The sequence below is a fragment of the Berghia stephanieae genome, chromosome 8, assembly GCF_034508935.2.
Source record: "Berghia stephanieae isolate SIO BIC M18660-M18661 chromosome 8, UCSD_Bste_1.3, whole genome shotgun sequence".
Taxonomy (NCBI): Eukaryota; Metazoa; Mollusca; class Gastropoda; order Nudibranchia; family Aeolidiidae; genus Berghia; species Berghia stephanieae.
In genome coordinates, this window is record NC_088367.1 from 9,032,123 (window position 1) to 9,049,774 (window position 17,652).

Consider the following 17,652-nt stretch of genomic DNA (forward strand, 5'->3'; position numbering starts at 1 on the left):
AAAGCTTTCAAAGTACAAAAACTTATCCCCTTGTCTTTCCATGTGTTTTTGTCATCCAACCTTCTCTGATTAGAGAGGTCCCTTTGAAATAGGGATGGGCCTTAATTGATACTGAAAGGTATCGAGTACTCTATTGAATAAGAATTTTCAATATTGAATAACTAATTTGATACTAAGGATCAGTTGAACCTACGGCACGAAAAGTGAGATCACGAGGTCAGCCTTCCACAGACTCTTTAATAAGGGAAGAGCCTGCGTTGTCTGTGGAGTTGTTCCTTAAATATTCTTTCATTTAAGCAATACTTTATTTTTTCTTTTTGAAGAATAAGAGTGACTTTATTCATAACAAAGCCGAAGCAAGCCACACATGGAATATCAGTTAAGTGCCAAAAAGTATCGACTACTGACTAATTTCAAACTTAATTAATAGTATTGAGAAGGTATCGATTAAGGCCCATCCCTACTTTGAAATAAATGCTGTTGATGATGATCAGTGGCACATTGAAAACTTGATTTTCCTTTAAAAGACAAACGGCTGTTTTAAATAAGAAAAGGATGAAAGTTTACACTTTATCTTTTTGAATTGTATTTGTGCGAAAATAACATTTTATAATTCATTTTTTTCTTAAATTTGACGACAGCCATATAGAGGATTTGTTGTTTTAAATCTGTTTTGTTATCACCACCATTTTTTCCTTCAGGGTGTGAGAGGGGCAGCCGTCACCCTTCTAGGAGTCATGTACATGTACATGGGGGAAACACTGCGAGTCTTCTTTGAGAACGAAAAACCTGCATTACTACAGCAAATTGATGCCGAGTTTGCAAAGGTTGGTGACTGGGTGGGCTTCCTGACCTCCCATAGTGGGCAGCAGTGATGCCAACCTTACGTAAAAAATGCGTATTTTTACGCATTTTCATTCATTGTACACATTTTTCTGAGGATTGTACGCATAATTAGATTTCTATTATTTAAGCATTTTTAGCATTAATGCCCTTTTTGGTGTCCTTACACACTAAATGTTTCTTGACCCATCAGAATTATACATGGATCTGGAAGTTGATACTATTTATCATCTATAAAGTGTAAGCTTATTCATTATTTCAAATATTGATTATATCATTGCTAGTATGGTCTAATTGCCCATTTTCAGATTTAGTGCTAATTATCGAGTTTGCAGAATTGTACACATTTTTAAAAAATCTTACTCATTTTGGCTCTCCATTGTACACATTTACATGGGCTAGGGTTGGCAGCACTGGGGCAGGGAGGTCCTTACTGTGCCTTCTATCCCCCTATATCTGTTTTCCAACTTGCTTTTTGTCTTTGTCTTGAAATGAGATTACTTGGTTTTGTCCTGGCCCTGGCCGGATATCCGGGCTGAGAGAGAAACAGTCAAATGTATTGTTAGTTTTGGAAGATGATTTTTTTTTTCCTTGTAAATCATATCTGTGTTATGAACTGTATTATGTTTTGTTTACACATTTTATATGATTTCTAAACATTTGAGTGTATTCCTCTTAGTGGGGACCTGTGCTTGTGTCTGGATGAGACTTTTAAGTGATCTCAAACTAAGTACTTTAGATAGTGTGCTTTTGGGCTCTACATCTGTTTCCTATTTGAATCAATTTCCCTTTGTCTTACCTTTTCTTAGGTGCTTTAATTGTTACCCTAGAACTTATTACTATCCCATTTTCTTCCTTTCTACTGGTGCTGATATGACCTTAATGTGTTGCATGCGCCGTAAAACTTTTAAAGGCATGAAATCAAAATGAAAGTTTAGTGGTTGGTTTAAGATGATTTGCCATGATGTACAAACTGCTTGAGATCCAACCATCCTATTTACTGTTTACTAACTGCTGGAGATCCAACCATCCTATTTACTGTTTACTAACTGCTGGAGATCCAACCATCCTATTTACTGTTTACTAACTGCTGGAGATCCAACCATCCTATTTACTGTTTACTAACTGCTGGAGATCCAACCATCCTATTTACTGTTTACTAACTGCTGGAGATCCAACCATCCTATTTACTGTTTACTAACTGCTGGAGATCCAACCGTCCTATTTACTGTTTACTAACTGCTGGAGATCCAACCATCCTACGAGGGCTCTTTCAGAAATAACCGAAAAATGCCCATTGCTCAGCAACCAGTGGAGATTTTTTAATTCTGTAAACGACATGATATTCCTTATTTCCTTACGGATATTCCCAAAAATTATGAAGTGCATAATTTTGCACAATGAATTTCTAGACGATTTTAAAGATGGCGGCCCACCTTGAAACTTGGTCAAAGGAGGAAATCAGAGCTGTCATACGTTTTTTGAACGCCAAAAGTCTGAATCCTACCGAAATTCATAAAGAACTTCAGAGTGTATATGGTGAGCATGTTATAAGCCGTACACAAGTCTATCACTGGTGTAATTTGTTTGAAGCTGGCCATTCTGACTTGACAGACAGGGAAGGGAGAGGGCGTTCGATAACTGCGACGTCAGAAGACAATGTGAAGCGAGTTGATGAGCTTATTCGTCAAGACAGGAGGTTAAAACTTCATGAAATCGCAAGCAGTCTTGAAATTTCGGAAACTTCTGCCCATAGAATTGTATTTGATGAACTTGGCTACAGAAAAGTCAGCGCAAGATGGGTTCCTAAGCAATTGACAGACAATCATAAAGAACAAAGATTGGACATCTGCAGGGAACTTTTGAGAAGAAGCAAGAGTTCACGGGCATACTGCCAACGCCGGCGGAGACTTTCTAGGGTACGATGTGACTTTTCTTGACAGCATAGTCACCGGTGATGAGACTTGGTTGCACCATTGCACCCCAGAAACAAAGCAATATTCGATGACATGGAAACATTCGCAGAAAGCGCCCAGGGCAGTTGACCAACGGGGTCATTTTGCAACACGACAACGCTACACCCCACACAGCACGAGTGACGCAAGGTTGGCTAGAGAAATATGGATGGGAGATTTTGCCACACCCACCACACAGTCCAGACCTCGCACCATCTGATTATCACCTCTTTGGGCCACTGAAACGTGAGCTGGCAGGAAAGCGCTTTGATGTCGATGAAGAGCTTGTTGACCATGTGCGGAAATGGCTACAAAACCTTGACGGAAATTTCTTCCGAGAGGGTATCTATTCCATGGTGCGGCGTTGGCAGAAGTGTGTCGACAGACTTGGCTGTTACATAGAGAAATGAAGGACGAGTCAAGGTATGAACACGTGCAAGAATTTTGTTGATAGCATAAAAAACGCGGATTTTACAGGCATGTTTCGGTTAATTATGAAAGAGCCCTCGTATTTACTGTTTACTAACTGCTGGAGATCCAACCATCCTATTTACTGTTTACTAACTGTTGGAGATCCAACCATCCTATTTACTGTTTACTAACTGTTGGAGATCCAACCATCCTATTTACTGTTTACTAACTGCTGGAGATCCAACCATCCTATTTACTGTTTACTAACTGCTGGAGATCCAACCATCCTATTTACTGTTTACTAACTGCTGGAGATCCAACCATCCTATTTACTGTTTACTAACTGCTGGAGATCCAACCATCCTATTTACTGTTTACTAACTGCTGGAGATCCAACCATCCTATTTACTGTTTACTAATTGCTGGAGATCCAACCATCCTATTTACTGTTTACTAACTGCTGGAGATCCAACCATCCTATTTACTGTTTACTAAATCTAAGATCTTTTTTTTTTTTACTTTTGGATTTTTGTAAAAATAAAAGATGAGGGAAAAATGATGATTTAAAATTAATTTTTGTTACATCAGTTGATCAGTATAAAAATTAATCCTTGACTACATTTACCCTGAGATAGCTTTTAGTTGAAAATATTTTGTAATTTTGATATGTTAACTCTCTCATTCAGGATGAAGGAAACTTTAGTAAATTTGTTTGATTGCCCTTTCATATGATCACAAGAGGGTTATGGTATAAATAATATCATGACATTGTTTGATTGCCCTTATGGTATAAATGATATCATGACATTGTTCGATTGTCCTTACGGTATAAATAATATCATGACATTGTTTGATTGCCCTTACGGTATAAATAATTTCATGACATTGTTTGATTGCCCTTACGGTATAAATAATATCATGACATTGTTTGATTGCCCTTACGGTATAAATAATATCATGACATTGTTTGATTGCCCTTACAGTATAGATAATATCATGACATTGTTTGATTGCCCTTACGGTATGAATATCATGACATTGTTTGATTGCCCTTACGGTATAAATAATATCATGACATTGTTTGATTGCCCTTACGGTATAAATAATATCATGACATTGTTTGATTGCCCTTACGGTATAAATAATTTCATGACATTGTTTGATTGCCCTTACGGTATAAATAATATCATGACATTGTTTGATTGCCCTTACGGTATTAATAATATCATGACATTGTTTGATTGCCCTTACAGTATAGATAATATCATGACATTGTTTGATTGCCCTTACGGTATGAATATCATGACATTGTTTGATTGCCCTTACGGTATAAATAATATCATGACATTGTTTGATTGCCCTTACGGTATAAATAATATCATGACATTGTTTGATTGCCCTTACGGTATAAATAATATCATGACATTGTTTGATTGCCCTTACGGTATGAATATCATGACATTGTTTGATTGCCCTTACGGTATAAATAATATCATGACATTGTTTGATTGCCCTTACGGTATGAATATCATGACATTGTTTGATTGCCCTTACGGTATAAATAATATCATGACATTGTTTGATTGCCCTTACGGTATAAATAATATCATGACATTGTTTGATTGCCCTTACGGTATAAATAATATCATGACATTGTTTGATTGCCCTTACGGTATAAATAATATCATGACATTGTTTGATTGCCCTTACAGTATAAATAATATCATGACATTGTTTGATTGCCCTTACGGTATAAATTATATCATGACATTGTTTGATTGCCCTTACAGTATAAATATCATGACATTGTTTGATTGCCCCCAATAAAAATAGAAAACAGACAGGAATAGGATATAGATTTGACATTGTTGTTCCAATCTTATTTCTCATGGTTTAGATGAAGGACACAAAGCCCCCAATAAAAATAGAAAAAAGGCAGGAATAGGATATAGATTTGACATTGTTGTTCCAATCTTATTCCTCATGGTTTAGATGAAGGACACAAAGCCCCCGGCTCCAATTCGCAAATTGCTGTCCGCTGCAGGTGGTCCTGGTGGGGATGAGGACGACGATGACAACGAGAAAGAAGGAGATGAACAGGGAGGTGGAGATGTGGCGGTGGAAGACTTGGTTCCTAGGAATGACATCAGGTAGATTTTTGAGTTATTTTGGCTTATTTATTTTTTCGTGGTCGAGTAACTCGGTTCGTGATCCATAGGTCCTAGGTTTGAGTCCCAATGTGGGGCGCTCAAAATGAAGTCCTGAGAAAAGGCCCTTTAGTCATATTTTCTGTCTATAGAATTTTAACAGCTTTGTCACTGCCGAAAACAATTCTTATAGTGCCAAACAGGTTTTATGTCTCATACGACATGTCAAATGTTGCCGTTGTCTTGGACTCCTTTGTAAAGTGTTTTGAGCACATTGAATGTATATTGTGCTATTTGAAAGCTCATTCTATTTCAGTCTTAGTTATTTTCTGTGTAACAGTTTTCCTTTTTTATTTGTATTGAAATACCCTAACTGTGTTGCAAGCACGGTAAACCCCTAAATACTACAAATATTACAAACAATCAGAATAATGACTAACTGTTTTCTCTCTCTCTTTTTCTCTCATTGGCATTTTTCAGTGAGAAAATAACAGAAGCCTTGGTTGCAGAAATGGCTGACAAAAACTGGAAGGTCAGAGCGGAAGGTTTACAAAAGGTGACCAGCATTTTGTCCGAGGCAAAATTTGTAACAGCAAATGTAGGTCCTCTGCCTGAGGCACTCAAGACACGGCTTGGAGATGCCAATAAAAATTTGGTGAGTTTTATTTTATTGTCAATCATGTTCTTGTGTCGTTTGATAGACTTTGAATGTTATCTGTGGCATCAGTGTCGTTTGATAGTCTGAATGTTATCTGTGGCATCAGTGTCGTTTGATAGACTTTGAATGTTATCTGTGGCATCAGTGGCTCTGTGCACCACGTCTGGTTTCGTAACAAACAAATTATCTTGAGCAGGGTCAGTCTGTGACTGGATAGGGCTAGGGCCCCAGCATTTTATCCTTCAGTATAACTGTCAAATCAGTTGTGAATGAGTGCAAAACAAATCAGGTGTGAATGAGTGCAAAACAAATCAGGTGTGAATGAGTGCAAAACAAATCAGATGTGAATGAGTGCAAAACAAATCAAGTGTGAATGAGTGCAAAACAAATCAGATGTGAATGAGTGCAAAACAAATCAGGTGGGAATGAGTGCAAAACAAATCAAGTGTGAATGAGTGCAAAACAAATCAGGTGTGAATGAGTGCAAAACAAATCAGATGTGAATGAGTGCAAAACAAATCAGATGTGAATGAGTGCAAAACAAATCAGATGTGAATGAGTGCAAAACAAATCAGGTGTGAATGAGTGCAAAACAAATCAGATGTGAATGAGTGCAAAACAAATCAGATGTGAATGAGTGCAAAACAAATCAGATGTGAATGAGTGCAAAACAAATCAGGTGTGAATGAGTGCAAAAGTATACTGCTGTTCTCTGAAAAAAACAAACTAACCCACGTATTTAAAATGTTGGCAAGATAGCTCATCCTTTAAATGACCCTCATCTTGCCTCAAAGATGGTCCCAGGTTTGAGGGTTTTTGCCAAGATGAGGGTCATTTTATTCAATCAATATTTGAAGGACGAGTTTTCTGGTCAAATTGTTAAATGCATGTTTTTGCAGAGTACAATAATACGACCAGTGAGGGGCAGACAATAAGAATGCTATAACAAAAAGGCACCCAACGTTCAACCTGCCCTTTATGAGATGGAAATATGGTGCCATATGGCCTAAAGAATTGCGTGGTGCATCCAGCATGGTGAATCCATAGGAATTTGCTTTAAAAATGTTCATAATTTTTATGTTCAATAGGAAAGTGAAATAAATTGCTGAAACAGTTATTTCAACAACTTTAAATTATCATGTATTTTTTTTTGTTGGATACCTTTCAAATTCATTATTTTACAAACAGATACATGAAAATAGATGTCCTAAATCTCAGGTTTTCCGAGGTGAGAACTGGATATTGACAACAATTGTATACTATCCTTGGATTTAAATGCTGTTCTGTTGTAGAGAACTTTCCACCAGCCACCCATTCAACGTCTGCTGAATTCAACAGTTAAATGCTGCACTCTGGAAAAACTCATATTTAAAAATTTGACTTTGCCGAGATGAGGGTAATTTGAATCAATAGATGTTTGAAGGATGAGTTGTCTGGCCAAGTTTTTAAATACGATTTTTGTCCAGAGTACGGCAGTTAACTGGTTGGCAGGGTGACCAGGACAAATCTAACAGTACAGATTGTACCAGGCGCTTTAGAGTATCAAGGCTCTTCTTGTTCTACTACCCCTCTTTTTCCCCTCCTCTTCCTCATCTTTATTCCTTCATCACCACCATCATCATCATCATCACCACCACCATCTTGATCAACCTCATCATCATCATCATCATCGAGTCAAAATTACTATCATTGCTGATCTCACACACGTGTGTATTGTTTCATGTCTGCAGCAAATGACGACCATCACCATTTGTCAAACCCTGGCCACGGCTTTAGGACCCCACACCAAATCTCATTACAAAGTCATTGGACCAGGACTTATTTCATGCATGGCTGATTCCAAGGTAAAATAAAGATTGGCTCGTAGGAGGTAGAAAATTTGCCTTGGTTTTAGTCTCTGCGCCAGAACCAGGGACCAGGTTTGTTGTCTTGGTTACGCACATCAGATCATGTTTGTCTGATGAATTCATTTCAAGATCTAAACCAGATCATGTTTGTCTGATGAATTCATTTCAAGATCTAAACCAGATCATGTTTGTCTGATGAATTCATTTCAAGATCTAAACCAGATCATGTTTGTCTGATGAATTCATTTCAAGATCTAAACCAACATCAGATCATGTTTGTCTGATGAATTCATTTCAAGATCTAAACCAGATCATGTTTGTCTGATGAATTCATTTCAAAATCTAAACCAGATCATGTTTGTCTGATGAATTCATTTCAAAATCTCAACCAGATCATGTTTGTCACATGAATTCATTTCAAGATCTAACAACCATTCTATTGTGAAATGAAAACATTTTTATCCACTGAAAAACAAATGGATGAAATGCAAATATGGTTCATATGGCTTGCTGGGAGATAATGAAAAACTGTGAAGCTCACTGAGCATGGTAAATCCCAAGAAATGTGCTATAAAAATGTTCATATTATATTTATTTATTTACTCATTCATTATTATTTTTTTAAAATTGATTTATTTATTTATGTATTTATTTAATATTTTTATTTATTCGTTTAAAAAGGTGTACCAAAATCAGTCGTGATCATGGACGACCTGTTACAAATTCATTGTGGGTCATGTCAAGTCTGATGACCCAAAACACAAAGAAATTCAACGAGCAAATTAATTGATTTCCATATTGTGCTCTTAATTCAAGTTACACACTTAACCTCAGCTGTTGGATTGTCTCTCAGAATATTCCATTTTAAACATTTTTTTCCGTGTGTTGAATTAAGGACACTTGCCGTGAACCATGTGTGTGTTACTTCAAGTGTGTCAGTCTGTTTCTAGTATCCAGTTAGTCATTTGTTTCCACAAATCTCTGTCCAGTGCAAGTGTTCCTTGCGTTAAGTGCTGCTTCCAATTATACACAATAAAAGAATTGGGCGGAGTTCCCATTATTTATTTGGCATGCCTTTTTTTTTTGGCTTAATTTTTTTTTTTTTTAATACTTTATTTTATTTTATGTTATTTTTCTTTTTTTTTTCTTTGGTCATATCTTTATCATAAGTTTGATAAAGGTAAGTATTTTAAGTTTATGTATTAAGCCTATTTGAGTTTGAGTTGAATTGAAGGAATCACATTTTGACATGAGCATTGTCATTGTTTCCCTGCAGGCGATTTTAAGAGAGAAAGTCGTGGCTTGCATGAATGTGTGGGCTGACAGTGCTACTCTGTTGCCTCTTGTGGAGTGTGAGGCCATTTTTGATGGACTCAAGATGGAAAACCCGACTCTTAGGGCTGAGGTAAGGCTCAGTGATATTTATCTATATTTTTTATTTGAAATAAAAGTTCGATTTTTTATTTTTTTTACTACAGATATTTTTTTTTACCAAGGGCTAACTGAATCTGAAGTCAATGCTGTAAAAATGAAATTGAATTTAAGACAGAACAACAGAAGAGAAGAATTTTCTTCAGCATCAATAAATTTTGTTTAAGGGGGGAGACTATGAGATCACTTGAATTGTCTACATTGGGCCAGTAGCCAAAAACAATCCAGAATGTTCTACAAGCACCAATCCACAACTCTCAACACGTAGACATAGCACCCGTCCAACCCACTCCTTGACATACACAAAAGATCCAACACAGCATAACATCGGCAACATATCTTTTTCCCCATGAACCACAAAGAAATGTCCCAGAGCAATTGGTCAGAAGAAATAGTGACAGCACCAAGTCATGACCAGTTCCTGCTCTGATTGCATATAACGTCTGGGTGGTGTTCCTGACCTCCCATAGTGGGCAGGGAGGCACTTACTGTGTCTTCCAGCCCCCCCCCCTGTTTTCCAACATGCTTTCTGTCTTTGTCTTGGAATGAGATTACTTGGTTTTGTACTGGCCCTGGCCGATACCCAGGCTGAGAGGGAAACAGTCGAATGTATTGTTAGAGTTTTGGGAGATGATATTTTTTTCCTTGTAAACTTTCTCTCTGTTATGCACTGTATTATGTTTTGTTTACGTATTATATATGATTTATAAACTTTTGAGTGTCTTTCTCTTAGTGGGGACCTGTGCTTGTGTCGGGATGAGACCTTTAGATGATTTCAAACTAAGTACTTTGATAGTGTGTGCTCTTGGAATCTACATCTCTTTCCTATTTGAACCAATTCCCCTTTGTCTTACCTTTTCTTGGGTGCTTTAATTGTAATTCTAGAACTTTTTACTATCCCATTTTTTTCCCTATTTATTGGCGCTGATATGACCTAAACGTGTTTTAAGCGCCATAAAACTCTTAAAAACAAAACTGCTTACAACATGGCGCAGTGCTTGTCGTCAAGAGATGGCGTTTGCTGCCTGAATGAAGAAAAAGACGAAGAAGAAGCCTCATTTTGATCCCTTATTACAAGATTGCCAATTTTCGGTATCTTTACGGAATTCACTATGTTATAAATCCTCAGTATATTTTCCAATCACCTGCAAGATGGAAAAAAAACTAACTTCATGATGTCTCTTTACTGGAGTTCTTCTCTCAGAAAGGGTCCGTCAATGTGTTTGTGTATCAGTTCAGTTAATTTTTTTGCCTCCTGGATTGACAATCCTGTTGTTATAATTTTTTTGTGTGTTTATTTTTCTTGTTATTTCTTAGTTATTAGGCTGTCTGTCTGACCGTGTTTGTTTTTCTTTTTATTTCTTAGTTATTAGGCTGTCTGTCTGACCGTGTTTGTTTTTCTTGTTATTTCTTAGTTATTAGGCTGTCTGTCTGACCGTGTTTGTTTTTCTTTTTATTTCTTAGTTATTAGGCTGTCTGTCTGACCGTGTTTGTTTTTCTTGTTATTTCTTAGTTATTAGGCTGTCTGTCTGACCGTGTTTGTTTTTCTTTTTATTTCTTAGTTATTAGGCTGTCTGTCTGACCGTGTTTGTTTTTCTTGTTATTTCTTAGTTATTAGGCTGCCTGTCTGACCGTGTTTGTTTTTCTTGTTATTTCTTAGTTATTAGGCTGGCTGTCCGACCGTGTTTGTTTTTCTTGTTATTTCTTAGTTATTAGGCTGTCTGTCTGACCGTGTTTGTTTTTCTTGTTATTTCTTAGTTATTAGGCTGTCTGTCTGACCGTGTTTGTTTTTCTTTTTATTTCTTAGTTATTAGGCTGGCTGTCTGACCGTCTTCCGTCTCACAAACAACTTCCCACTGAATTCCGTTCCTGCATTCCACTAGTCTTGGCATGCCTCGAGGACAGAAATCCTGATGTGAGAAAGAAGGCAGGCGATGCCCTCGTTCCATTCATGATCCACACTGGCTATGACTCATTCCTCAAAGCTCTTGGCAAGTGTAAGGTAAGAATGAGCCTATCAAATTAAGAATTAAGGAGCAGGCACTGGTGTAAGATAAAGATCAGAACAAGTGTGTATGAAAGGTGCCAGGCGTTAGATAAAGATATGAACAAGTGTGTATGAAAGATGTCAATATGCGGGTGGTTGGATGGGAGCATCACCCTTGAATCATATACCTATGATGTTCGCATGGGTGTACGATCCGATAGTGATGTCGTTTCTTCTTCTCTTTACTAGCCTGTCCTGCTTCTTTGGTTTGTGATTGTATTTTTGACAGGGGATATTTTTTTTCCTGTAAATCCTCTGCCTGTTTGTTCTTGGTTATTTATAATTTAGCTTATGATATCTTTAGGTTATGATTTTGATTTACATTTGTACTATTTTTGTTAGATTGCTTGTTTTTTTTGTTTCAGCGGTCTCTCATATAACCTCAATTGTGTTGGAAGAGACCTAAAGCAACAAACAAACAAAAGATGTCAATATGAACAAGTGTGTATGAAAGGTGCCAGGCGTTAGATAAAGATATGAACAAGTGTGTATGAAAGGTGCCAGGCGTTAGATAAAGATCAGAACAAGTGTGTATGAAAGGTGCCAGGCGTTAGATAAAGATCAGAACAAGTGTGTATGAAAGATGTCAATATGAACAAGTGTGTATGAAAGATGTCAATATGAACAAGTGTGTATGAAAGGTGCCAGGCATTAGATAAAGATATGAACAAGTGTGTATGAAAGGTGTCAATATGAACAAGTGTGTATGAAAGATGTCAATATGAACAAGTGTGTATGAAAGGTGTCAATATGAACAAGTGTGTATGAAAGGTGTCAATATGAACAAGTGTGTATGAAAGGTGACAAACAAAGCAAGAAAGAAAAATACAAGAAAAAATAATACCCAAAAATCAGACAACCTCGACTGGGGATTGAACCTCAGACCTTCTGATTACCTGTCAGACGTGCTACCATTAATGGTATTCTCTATTTCTCTTTCTCATTGTACAGCCAGCATCGAAGGATCAGATCCAGCCTCTGCTTGAGAAAGCCCGTGGCAATCTACCGGCAAAGCCCACAAAAGCCAAGAAAGCCCCGGCCCCAGCAGAGAGTGCGCCCGTCCCGGTCAAGCCCAAGGCTGCTGTTGCAAAGCAGGCTGCAGCCCCGCCACCTGCAGTCGACGACTATGATGAAACAGATAATTGCTCAGGGCCTGCTGCGAAGGCAGAACCCCCCACCAAGAAGGTTGTCAAAGGCAAAGGAAAGGTTAGAGGATGAATGATGTTTCTTGGTTATAAATTAAAATGTTATAAAGTACAGTATCATTGTGCCCGAGGGACACGATAGGGTCTAGTGGTAAGATGCTCGCTTTTGTATCAGAAAGTCCTAAGTTCGAGCCTCACTCTGTGCATAGTTGAGTCCTTGAGGCCTCACATTCTCTCACCATACTCGGGTGTAAAATGAGTCCCTGGCTGTTAATCGCGTTTTCTTTGTCGTAAAAAAAAAGGAATATCGCCTAATAGGCGTCATGTTTTGATATACATGTTATGTATTGCTGTTAGTCAGGTCCCTTTGTAAAGCACGTTTAGTGGATATTCCGCTATTTTGTTTTTAAAAAAATTTTTTTTTTTTTTGGTTATAAATGAGAATGTTATAAAGTACTGTATCATTGTGCCGGAGGGTCACGATAGCTCAGGTGGCAGAGCACTCGCATTACACCTAAAAGGAAATGAGAGTGATTGTAGGTGAAGTTGACATTTTTTATGACCCCCTTTGTCCACCCAGCAATGATTGGGTAGCTGGGAATTGTTAGATCTGGTGGAAAGTGCTTTGCGATGGTGTATTAGTGTATTATCCGAGGGGTAGCAAGCAATTGCTATTGTCATATTTCACACTATAGAAACTGGGATAAACTCCAGCTCCATTGCCTAATGGCTTTGAAGGACCACTAATCATTGTTCCCACGTACACTTGTGGCTTAATGGCTTTGAAGGACCACTAATCATTGTTCCCACGTACATGTGTGGCCTAATGGCTTTGAAAGACCACTAATCATTGTTCCCATGTACACGTGTGGCCTAATGGCTTTGAAGGACCACTAGTCATTGTTCCCACGCACACGTGTGGCCTAATGGCTTTGAACGACCACTAATCATTGTTCCCACGCACACGTGTGGCCTAATGGCTTTGAAGGACCACTAATCATTGTTCCCATTTACACGTGTGGCCTAATGGCTTTGAAGGACCACTAGTCATTGTTCCCACGTACACGTGTTGCTTTGAGGTCTTTTGCTATGACACTCATCTTCTTACTGCAGGCAGATGTTGCAATGCAAAGTTGAATCCCTGGAAAGAGCATTTCAGTGACTTACTGGGGTAGTTGCAGCCGTGGTTTTGTTGAAAAATGTTATGATAATGTTTTATATAACCATGTTTTTACCTCCATGTTATTTGTTAATGTTGACTTGGGACCAAAAGTATAGTGTCTTGAGCACATTTAGTGGATACTGGGCTATACATTGCAATAAATATCCCCATGAAGTTGGCTGCCAAGTGTATGTTCCATGAGATGTTCTCTTACATTTTATCTGAACGTTTATTGAGTATTGCCCCTTTTATATTTTTTAAGTTTCAATATTTTTTACTCAGATTTTTAATACAATAGGAAAAAATTGCTTTCCATCGTGATTATTCATCAATTCTGATTTACAAATGACTTCATTTTTCTTTTTTTTTTAAATACTTTTTTTTTTGCCAGTGACTTTGTTGATTAATTGATTTATTCATTTATTCAAAACAAGAAACATCCTCAGTTTTTATACAAAATATTTTATTTATGATCTAATGAAGTTTTCAAATGAAAAAACAAAAAAGATAAGGTTGCTTCCCTAAATGTTGAAATATCTAATTTTTTCCCTCTGATTTCATGATCAGGCTCCAGCCCCATCCAGTAAGAAAAAAGAGGAGGAAGACTGTGGCCCTATCATGAGTATTAACGTCACCAAGGAACAAAGAATAAAGGAAGAGAAAGCCATGAAGGTGATAACTTTGATTAAATCCCCTTTTTCATGAAGTTTTCGGAATTCCTATACAGAGCTGCCAACTGTCCTAATCAATTTGGGACTGTCCCGATTTGACAATCTGGAGAAAAAAAAAATTTAATGTAAAAAGAGAGAAAAAATTGACTGTTTTCCTTTTTTTTCCTTTTTATTTTTTGGATCAGATGGCCAATGTTTAGCTCAAATCTCTCCCATATAAATTGAAATGTCACACTTTGGTGGCAAAGGTAATTTTTTTATCAAGACTGTCATTACATGTAATCCAATTGCAGTCCTTTCAATGATGGATTTGAAAGATTTATCGAATAAACAAAAATGTTTTTTAAAATTTTAATCTTATCTTTTCTTATTAAAGGCTGAATATAGGACTTATTCTTTAAATGCCGTATACAATAGATTATAATTACAAAATCTTAGATAGCTTTTCACGTATCCTTTACAGACAGTTTTTACACATATATGAATAGGAAAATAAATCAATATTTACAATGTAAAGTCTGAAATAACTGCTATGGGCTACTGAAAATTTTTCATGATTGAATAAATCATAAATGAACAAAGCTCTTAGCATAATGAAATAACAATAATAATAATAATCATAATAATAATAATAATAATAATAATAATGATAATAACAACAACAATAACAATAATAATTCTATTGAGGAAAAAATAGCATTCTCTGAAATAAATTGCTTCAAGTATCACGTATTTTTCAAAGTCATAAAAGTAATGGAAACAATTAAATCCACATGACAATGTATAGTTTAAAAAATAAGATGAATAATTGTAGGCATTGAAAATGGTTCAGAATGTAAAAAATTTTGGTTAAAAATACAGTCCACTCCGGATAATCGCAACACCTTGGGATCAGCAAAAATGTTGCCATCAACCGAAGTTGAGTTTCCTGTTCGCAATTGGAAACATTTTACACACACACAGACACACACACATATATATATATATATATATATATATATATATATATATATATGAACATATATATGTTCAACTCAAACAAGTAGTCATAGACAAAGTTCGTAGTCCACCACAGACATAGAAATTTGATTGAAGCAAAAACCGTATTGGATTAACTTTCACTCTTTTGTTCTCAACATTTTTTAAACATCAAAGAGATTCGCCGTGATGAGAGATAATAAGCTCTTACCAAACTCGTTTTTCACAATGCACAGTTGTCAATCCCAAAACAAAGAACATCGCTCAGTCTCTGTTTACAACTGTCATTGTCTACCTGTTGTAGAAACTATGCCCAGCCCCCCTCGCCTCCTTTTTAATGGCCACAGATGACATCACAAATCCATACTGCAAAGCCCCTCTTTTGTCTCAAATCGAATTGTGACACACTACTGTAGCACTAAATCCCGCTCACTCCCGATTTTTCAACCTGTCACAGAAATGTAATCATGATATTTTGTTTGATTTCTTGAATTTACCACATTTTTATGGCAAAAATTTGGTGCGATAAACCAAAGTTTGTTGCAATTAACCAGTGACTTTTATATAGAATTAATTCCGTTTCTTGGGAAATGTTGGGATTAACCGGAGTGGACTGTACATGAAAAATAAAATTAGTCATATAATGTAAATCTCAGAGAAGTTCACTCCATGTCATCAAGATTTTAAACTGATCCAAGAACATGCATTTTTCGTGTTAAACAGAGACTATTCCATGTTTTCACTATACGTATAATACATGAGTTCTGTCTTATTTTGGTCTGAAATCTTGGAATATATATGTTATACTTGTCGCCTCTGGTATACACAATCTTGGAAAATGTAACCAAAACAAACCAACATTTTTCAAATGACTTTTCAGGTTCTGAAGTGGAACTTCATCGAGCTGCGTGCTGAATACAAGGAACAGCTCCAAAATCAGATGGAAAAGAATTTCAACAAAGCTATCATGGCTGATCTTTTCCAGACTGATTTCAAATATCACATCAAGGCGATTGAGCAGCTGATTAAGGTATGTAGGCATTGATATTTTATGTTGCAAGCAATGAGGAACAACTAATATCAGGCATAGCATTAAACATACAGTAGCAATTGCTTGCCTCCTTTGGATAGGACGCTAGTTCATAGCAATGTACTTTCTGCCAGGTCCAACAAACCCAGCTACCCAGTCACTGCTGTGAAGATAGATGGTCAGAATAAAATCTTGATTGCATCGGGGATCAAAACTGATCCATTTGTGTGAGTTGAGTACTCTACCACTTCAGCCATTGGGAATTCCCTCAATGCTCTATTGTCATTTTACAAAAATCAGAAATGTTGTCTTTATTTTTGTCCCAGTGCCTTGAGACCCAAGAGAAAGAGACTGTGAATAATGTGGACCTCATCTTGAAATGGTTCACCATTCGATTCTATGACACCAATCCCAGTATGTTAAACAAAGCACTGGATTATCTACAGCGTCTCTTCAACCTTCTGTCTTCCATGGACTATCATCTCCATGATTTTGAGGCCACCTCATTTGTCCCATATCTTATTCTCAAGGTAAGGACATATATTAACGATAACAATAACAATAATCATTTATATAATAATAATAATAATAATAATAATAATAATAATAATAATAATAATAATAATAATAATAATAATAATAATAATAATAATAATAATAATATTATTATTAATAATAATAATAATAATAATAATAATAATAATAATAATAATAATAATAATAATAATAATAATAATAATAATAATAATAATAATAATAATAATAATGATAATCTTTATTGTCCAAATAGGCAATTATTGTTAGGTATACATAGTGACCCCACTTCCGAATTGATGAAATGCTTGCTGCGTTTAGAATAATAGATGGCTCATGTGTATGCACGCACACTCACACACTCACAACATACACACGTGCACATCCACTGTACACTTAATGATAAATTTATTGATTCGGTATTTGTTTTTCATATATTTATGATGTAAATATTTGAGTGTGTTCCTCTTAGTGGGGACATGTGCTTGTGGCAGGATGAGACATTTAGGTGATCTCTTGGAATCTACAACTGTTCCGTATATGAACTATTTCCCCTTTGTCTTACTTTTTTTTGAGTGGTTTAATTGTAATTCTAGAACTTTTTACCATCCCATTTTCTTCCTTTTACTGGTGCTGATATGACCTAAATATGTTGCAAGCGCTGTGAAACTCTCAAAAACAAAACAAAACAAAGAAACATGCATAGTCTACATTTATATAGAGTATTGAATAGTTTTAGAATGTATTACAGAAAATTGAAATAAATGGATACATAAATAAAAAGATAAAGTGT

The 17,652-nt window shown here is 36.3% G+C and overlaps 1 protein-coding gene across 4 annotated transcripts in view; it reads left to right on the plus strand.

Annotated features, from left to right (window-relative positions):
• The window catches only part of LOC144978126 (cytoskeleton-associated protein 5-like), an 80,159-nt gene that overhangs the window by 24,264 nt on the left and 38,243 nt on the right, over positions 1 to 17,652 (plus strand). For all 4 annotated transcript variants that reach the window (XM_078923768.1, XM_078923770.1, XM_078923771.1 and 1 more), the window contains exons 20-29: positions 702 to 827; positions 5,202 to 5,359; positions 5,837 to 6,011; positions 7,745 to 7,858; positions 9,138 to 9,266; positions 11,100 to 11,294; positions 12,291 to 12,545; positions 14,214 to 14,318; positions 16,176 to 16,325; positions 16,652 to 16,855. In XM_078923768.1, coding sequence (XP_078779894.1) covers positions 702 to 827; positions 5,202 to 5,359; positions 5,837 to 6,011; positions 7,745 to 7,858; positions 9,138 to 9,266; positions 11,100 to 11,294; positions 12,291 to 12,545; positions 14,214 to 14,318; positions 16,176 to 16,325; positions 16,652 to 16,855 — 1,611 coding nt within the window. The remainder of the gene's footprint in view (positions 1 to 701; positions 828 to 5,201; positions 5,360 to 5,836; positions 6,012 to 7,744; positions 7,859 to 9,137; positions 9,267 to 11,099; positions 11,295 to 12,290; positions 12,546 to 14,213; positions 14,319 to 16,175; positions 16,326 to 16,651; positions 16,856 to 17,652) is intronic.